The sequence below is a fragment of the Lotus japonicus genome, chromosome 4 (assembly GCF_012489685.1).
Source record: "Lotus japonicus ecotype B-129 chromosome 4, LjGifu_v1.2".
Lineage (NCBI taxonomy): Eukaryota > Viridiplantae > Streptophyta > Magnoliopsida > Fabales > Fabaceae > Lotus > Lotus japonicus.
The window spans coordinates 79,928,801-79,936,554 of NC_080044.1; the positions used below are offsets into that span (position 1 = coordinate 79,928,801).

Sequence of the window (7,754 nt, forward strand, 5' to 3'; positions counted from 1 at the left end):
GAAATTTGTTTTCATGTATCTCTTTTTGGAATTTCATCATCCATTGGGTATAAATGGCAAGCTTGTTCACATGTCTCAGTAAGATTTGAATTCTCTATTTCAAGATATTGTCACTGTTCCAACGACTCCCTTTCCTAATAGTTTTCTTGTCTGGGCCGAAATTCCTTTCCATCCATCATTCTCTCCAATTATTAGTTTTTTTATTAAAAAACACCTCCTAGGAAATTTGATAGGTAAAACATGCAAAATTATTTATTCATATTCACTGGCAGGTGATTTTATTAATTTTTCGTGTACATTAAGAGTATCTTTCGCCATAATTTTGCAGACTGAAATATATAATAAAGACAATAATAAATAACCTACCAAATATACCTTTCATAAATTATAATCAACCCTGCTACCAATTAATCTATGCACGCGGTGGTTCAAAATTTAGTATTTTAAAATTGCCAACAAATATTGACTGACTTGCCCTATACAAACCATATCTTCTTCTATATTCGATTTCCAGTGGCGATGCGAGAACTGTGTTGGTGGTCGACCCGTCAATCTGTAAGTACCTCTATAATGCACTTGCTTCTTGAGCATATACCTCGTCGCGGTGGTGACATAAGTCGAACTCACCGAAACTTATTTGATTATAAAAAATGTATATTAAATTAAAACATTATATTAGAGAGAAGGTTCTAATTGAATGTGACATTGGTTTTTTAAAAACTGTTGCAATTTGCATAGACAGAGGAGAAGACAGGGAAGAACAACACAACGAGGAAGAAGAAGAAGAACATCGCATGAGATGAGATCTACGGACTCTGTTTATCTTCAACTTTTCAACACCACATAGCCCCACCATCTTCCTTTCTATAACTAGGTTTCACTTTTCACTTTCACTCTCACTCTCACTCTCACTTCACCGAACCACCACCACCAATTTCGTCTGCATTGAACCGTCAACCACCGCAAACCGGTGGTGGAACCCGCCGGAGAATCTGGGTGTTTGAGATCAGTCTCATGCGGAGCTGAGTCGGTGGTGCGGTGGTGTCAGCCAAGATGTTCAGATGGAGGAATGACAAGAACAGAGTCAAAGCTGTTTTCAAGCTCCATTTCCATGTCACTCAGGTTGCTCCACGTGATTACCCTTTTTCCATTTCATGATCAAAATGATTTTCCTATCAAAATTTGATACATTTTCAGCCTTAATTTTGATGATGGTGTGCAATGTATCTGGGTTGTGAATTGGAAGATTTATAGTTTTTGATGTGTTTTGTTTCAGGTGCTGCAACCTGGGGTGGATAGTTTGGTGCTTTCTATTGTTCCAGGTGATATTGGAAAGGTAACTACCAGATTAGAGAAAGCTTTGGTTCGTGGAGGAGTTTGTAGATGGGAGAATCCTGTGTATGAAACAGTCAAGTTCATTCAGGATCCTAAGACTGGGAAATTCAGTGAGAGAGTGTATTATTTTGTGGTTTCAACGGTATGAGTTTTTTCTTTTCTTTTCTCAAATTGTGGTTGATTGGTGATGTGATGTTAGATTGTGATCTAGTTTCTGGGTTCTGTTCTTTGCAGGGGTTATCAAAAGGTAGCTCATTTGGGGAAGTTTCTGTGGATTTTGCTAGTTATGCAGATGCTACTAAGCTCTCCTCTGTCTCTCTTCCCATCAAGAATTCTCATTCTGATGCTGTCTTGCATGTTAGTATTTGATCTCTCACAAAAAATATTTTTCACTTCCAAGAGGTCACTCTGCTGGAAGTTTCAGGGAAAACTGATTAAAAAAAAGTTGAGTAGAGCACAATTTACTGCAATGTTGATTTTAGTGGTTCTGATTTTTTGCTTAATGAACAGGTTTCCATCCAGAGACTACAAGATAATAATGACACAAGGTATTTAGGGACTATCTTATCATGGCTATTTTTCCTTTTCAGGTTCTAGAATTTGCCTCAAAGTCAATTGTTTTTCATGATGGGTTTTCTTCTTGTTAAATATTTGCAGAGAGGAAGAGGAATGTGAAGATGCTAAACTGAAACCCCATGATAGGAGCTTGAGGACCTATTTAAGCAATGGAGATATAGATGGACTCTCTAAGAGTGATTCTTCTGAAGTAAGGTTTCACTCATTGGGGCTAGGAATTATCTTCTTTTTTTCTTAAAAACATTTTTTCTTTGAAGATTTTTGGGGAAGGGGGTTTCTTTGGTCTGTGTATAACTTATTATCATGTTTTCAACTTTCATAATTGAACATTTCTTCAATGTATGAGTTCAACAATCAACAGTCATGTCCGTTCTAAGCGCAAAAGTTATCTGTTTCTGTTTTCTCCTTCTATTCTGGAAGTTAAAATTCCATGGACATTGTTAAATCTCATCTTTCGATGTTTCACAGGACGTGTCTGCCAAAGAAAGCACCAATAGAGTTGAATTAAGTGCTGATCGTAGGACATCTAGTGGATCATCTGAAATTACATTGTCAAGTTCTGATGGAAGCTTTGGACTTGATACTCCCCGAGAACTTGCACTACAAAATACTAGCATCCTCCCCAATGCAAATGGTTTTCTTTCAGACATGAGCCACGCTTCCGAGCCTCAAAAACTTGCTGTTAATGCCTCTCCATCATTGTATGATGTACATCAGAGATCACACTGGGACTGGTCAGCTGGTTCAGAACATGGTTTGAGTGCGGATGATGCAATTCATGGTTCTCAGGATGCCCTTTCGGGAGAAAGATCCCATCAGCCATCCGACATGGAGAATGAGAAACTCAAGGCTCAAGTTGCTGCTTTGGCTAGGCAGATGGAAGTGTCAGACTTGGAACTTCAAACTCTTAGGAAACAAATTGTAAAGGAAAGTAAAAGAGGTCAAGAGCTCTCAAAGGAAGCCATCAGCTTGAAAGAGGAACGGGACAAACTCAAGGTAGAATGCGGAAATTTAAGGTCTTTCCACAAACGAATGGATGAGGCAAAAGCTGGCAACACATCACAATTGGAAAGTGTGGATCTCCGCACTCTTGTTGAAGAAATTAAACAAGAATTGAAGTATGAGAAGGACCTGAACACAAATCTCCGGCTACAGTTAGAGAAGACGCAGGATTCAAATGCTGAATTAGTTCTCGCTGTGCAGGACCTGGATGAAATGTTGGAGCAGAAAAATAGGGAAATATGTGGTCTTTCCAATAAAAATGAACAGAGTAAAAGCTCACATGATTTAGAGAGAAATCTCTCTAATTGTGAAGCAGACGATGATGAAGAACAGAAAGAACTGGAAGAGCTTGTTAAGGAGCACAGCAATGCCAAGGAGACGCACTTACTTGAGCAAAAAATCTTAGATCTCTATGGTGAAATAGAGATGTATAGGAGAGACAAAGATGAGTTGGAGATGCAGATGGAGCAGCTTGCACTGGACTATGAGATATTGAAACAGGAAAACCATGACATGGCATATAAGCTGGAGCAGAGCGAACTGCAAGAACAGTTAAATTTGCAGTATGAATGCTCTTCTCCTCATGCTGTAGATGACATGGAAACCCATATCCAGAGTCTGGAAAATCAACTCAAGAAACAATCAGATGAATTCTCTAATTCTCTGGCTACCATTAAGGACCTTGAATCCCAAATCAGCAGATTAGTGGAACTGGAGAAACAATCAGAAACCCATGTCCAGAGTCTCGAAAATCAACTCAAGAAACAATCAGAAGAATTCTCTAATTCTCTGGCTACCATTAAGGACCTTGAATCCCAAATCAGCAGATTAGAGGAATTGGAGAAACAATCAGAAACCCATATCCAGAGTCTGGAAAATCAACTCAAGAAACAATCCGAAGAATTCTCTAATTCTCTGGCTTCCATTAAGGTCCTTGAATCCCAAATCAGCATATTACAGGAGGAACTGGAGAAACAAGCCCAAGGATTTGAAGCTGATATAGATGATGTGATGCGTGAGAAAGTTGAGCAGGAACAAAGAGCCATCCGAGCCGAGGAAGCTTTGCAAAAGACCAGATGTAAAAATGCTAATACTGCTGAGAGGCTCCAAGAAGAATTCAAAAGGCTTTCAATGCAAATGGCATCTACGTTTGACGCAAACGAGAAGGCTACCATGAAGGCATTCACAGAAGCAAGTGAACTTCGTGGACATAAAAGACTACTTGAAGGAATGCTGCATAAAGTCAAAGAAGAGCTTCAATCAGTCAAGGTTGATTATGAGGTTAAACTGAATGAACTTTCCAACAAAATAGATATGATGACAGTTCAAATACAAGAGATGATGTTGGAAATTGAGGACAAGTCCAAACAACTTGAAAATCAGAAAACTCACGAAGAACAACTTAGCGGGGATTTCTCTGAGAAGATCCAGATGCTAAAAGCTGAAAATGGGAAGCTTAAAGCGGAGATTTCGTGCTTATCTGCGCAAGTAAAGCAAAAAGAAATCTTAAGAACTGACTTGGAACTTACGAAAAAATCACTTGAGGACTCTGAGACCCTGTTACATAGTAAAATGGTGGAAAGAAATGAGCTGGTGACCACAATCGCTCTATTGAAGAAGGAGGTAGAAAAGTCACTTGACGAGTTAAATAGGATGATACACCTCAAGAATGAAGAAGAGAAGGTTGCTGGAGTCTTGCATTCAGAGATAGAAGCGCTTAAAGCTCAATGTAGTGACATGAAACAATCCCTTATCGAGGATGAGACTGAGAAAGAAAAACTAAGAACGCAAGTTTTGGAGCTAAGTGGTGAGCTAAAGAAAAAGGATGATGCATTAACCAACATGGAGAAGAGATACAAGGATAGTAATGGATGCACACAGCTTTCTCATGGTACTAAATCAATTCCTGAGAATTCAAAAGAAATGTCAAATCTCAAGGAGAAAATACAAATGCTGGAGGTAACTTGATTTGAAAAGTGCTTGATAGATACCCAAATTTTAATTCATCTATTGATGCTTTCATGTACTAACCATCATTTTCACTCCTCTGTATTTTCATTGGATTGAACTTATTTACTTCTGGCAATTGAATAAGGTACATTTACAAAAAAAGTTGTTTATGACAGGACCTGATAAAATCAAAGGAAACTGCAATGGAAACGTCAGCTTCTTCATTTTTGGAGAAGGAAAGGGAACTGAAATCCAAAATTGAGGAACTGGAGGACAAAGTAGAGGAATTCAATCAGAGCATTGCTTTGCTAGAGGTATACTTCCCGTTTGGATGCAAACCAAATAACACTTATTGGAGATTACTTTGTGCATTTTCTAGTAGATAAGCTCCAATGGGCGTAACCAGATGGACTCTATATCTCTATACTCAAGAAATTTGCTAACGTTAATTAAAAACATGGAGCCCCTTAGTCAACTGCCAAGTCCATAAAAATGTATTGATGAATGATGGAAATAAGAAAATTTCAACTTGTTTTTAAAGTTATGATTTGTCTTCGGCAAACTTTAATTGCATTTTTAGTTACATAAGAGTTTAATTGTGAAGCCAGTCCTTCTTAGTATCTGGATTAAGCTTATACTATTGAACTGTTAATTTAATATCTGCAATATATATTCATTGACATGCGCTTCAAACAGGTTGTTGAGGATAAGAGTGTGCCTGCTTCCAATGATACATCTGGAGAAGTAAGAAGTACAGCTGATGAGCATCTCGATGATACTACACGTGTTGCAGTTTCATCATTCAAGAGGTTTATCACTTTCTACTTTCTTTCCATGTCCTTTTGTTTTCCTGATATGACTTCAGGTGGATGTTTGGTTTCATGATGGATTGCTCTAGAATCACTTATGGTAAGAAGCTACAAGTCTTAGCTTCAGAGTAAACGGGCATAATTCTCAGGGAATCGTGAAACCAAACATGCACTAAGAAGACATAGTTTAGTACCAGTGCTGACTACTTAGATCGTCTATGTAACTTGTAAATTTGCCAATTCAAGTTATTGGATTGTTTCCTTATTGATCATTTTCTTGCCATGGCAGTGATATATATTTGTTAGAGAATGAAGCCGAAACATCCTCAATGAATCACAACTCTTGTGACATGCCAACTGAATTATCATCATTAAAGGAAAGAAATAACTCAATGGAGACTGAGCTGAAAGAGTTGCAAGAAAGATACTCAGAAATGAGTCTCAAATTTGCGGAGGTCGAAGGTGAAAGGCAAAAACTTGTTATGACTGTGCGAAGCCTCAAGAATGCTCGGAGGAGTAAAAATGAATAAGTTGATGTGTTTGCAAGAGATGTGCATTTTCTTCCCTTTTCCTTAGGACTTTTTTCCCTTCTAAACCATAAATGTGTGCCATAAGGGTACCATTTAGTTACCAATAGTGCTCTCTTACTACAATGTTCTTGTTTGATCTGGTGATGATTAGTTCTTTAATTGTTTTGTTTTTTGGCGCTTGTATACATATTCTTTTGGTGTACCCTTTGATAGTTATATATATATATAATACAAATCATCAGCCTTTCTTTTAATCATAGAGCATGTCTCCAATTTCTTTTCTGCATTATGAGTAGAATCACTCACTTTAAAGGAGATGCTTGAGTGAAAGAAATAAAGAAACAAAGGCATTAATAATACAGGCTTTCAACTTCCAGGCCTTTCTGTGTGGATAAATGCTTCTCACCAAATCAAACAGAGTATGCATTTTCAGCATTAGAAGAAATAAAGAAAACTCCCTCTTCCTAGTAATTTTAAGATATCAAACAGTATAAAATTCTACTAAGTAAAACATTATTAAACAAATTAATGTCAGTAATTCTCAGATATCTACACTTGTATCAACATAAATAACAAATGAACGGTTTTCTAAGCAAGTTCCACCCTCATACCTGCATACCAAACTATAGCTCAGCTTTTGCTTTGTCCATATCTAAGTCCCCTGCACCAAACAACCACCATTGTAGCTTGCTGTAGCCACAAGACCAAACCAATATGGAAAATTAAAAGGGCTTAAATACTCTGTAGGTCCCTGAAATTGTACCCCGTATCAAAATAAGTCCCTGAAATTTTTTTTTCCGATTCCGGGTCCCTAGAAAAATTTGTTTGATCAAAATAAGTCCCTACGCCGGAGAAGACAGTGGTTGCCTCCTCATTGTTTCCACAAACCATGAAATAACATGTTTAAAACACTCCTAGACCTTCATATATCTGATCTGGGCGAAGAAATCGCAAGAAACAAAGCTAAAACGAAGAAACCGAGAAGCTCCATAAATTCCGGTGAGAAGAAATCAACTTGCGACTGACCTTTTCTCTTCAACTGTGACGACCCAGCCCACGAGACCACCACCACTGAGTTCCTGAGGACGAGACGAAGCCGGCCCAACACCCTGGTCGTAGCGCCGCCATGACCGCCGCCATCAACCACCGTCTTCTCCGACGTAGGGACTTATTCTGATTAAAAAAACAATTCCAGGGACCCGGAATCGGAAAAAATTTTTTTAGGGACTTATTTTGATACATGGTACAATTTCAGGGACCCCTAGAGTATTTAAGCCAAATTAAAATGCTAATTAAGGAAAAATATAATGTTTCAAAATTCATATGTCATGTGTGGCATTTACCATTTTTTTTTGGTTACCTAGAAGTAGTAATTCAAACCTATAACGGGCCTAACAGTTGGATATATTAGGCCCATGGTGATCTAAAATCTACACACACAATGGGATGAAAAGTCCATAGTACATACAGCCACATCAACCAATAAACAATAAAAAATATGGGCCCACAATGATCCAACCTCCATTTATGGTGTGTGCCTGTGTGGGAGAGG

The 7,754-nt window shown here is 38.1% G+C and overlaps 1 protein-coding gene across 2 annotated transcripts; it reads left to right on the top strand.

Annotated features, from left to right (window-relative positions):
- The first annotated feature begins 442 nt into the window (after window positions 1–442).
- On the top strand, window positions 443–6,456 carry LOC130710662 (uncharacterized). 2 transcript variants are annotated; one of them, XM_057560002.1, is made up of 10 exons: window positions 443–555; window positions 739–1,122; window positions 1,277–1,477; window positions 1,570–1,692; window positions 1,846–1,883; window positions 1,993–2,101; window positions 2,380–4,872; window positions 5,040–5,177; window positions 5,560–5,672; window positions 5,962–6,456. In XM_057560002.1, the coding sequence occupies exons 2-10, from the start codon at window positions 1,054–1,056 to the stop codon at window positions 6,200–6,202; spliced, it is 3,525 nt and encodes a 1,174-aa protein (XP_057415985.1). In that variant the 5' UTR covers window positions 443–555; window positions 739–1,053; the 3' UTR covers window positions 6,203–6,456. The 2 variants fall into 2 exon arrangements, with proteins under 2 accessions (XP_057415985.1, XP_057415984.1); XM_057560001.1 differs by lacking the exon at window positions 443–555 and having other exon boundaries at window positions 706–1,122.
- The last annotated feature ends 1,298 nt before the right edge of the window (window positions 6,457–7,754 follow it).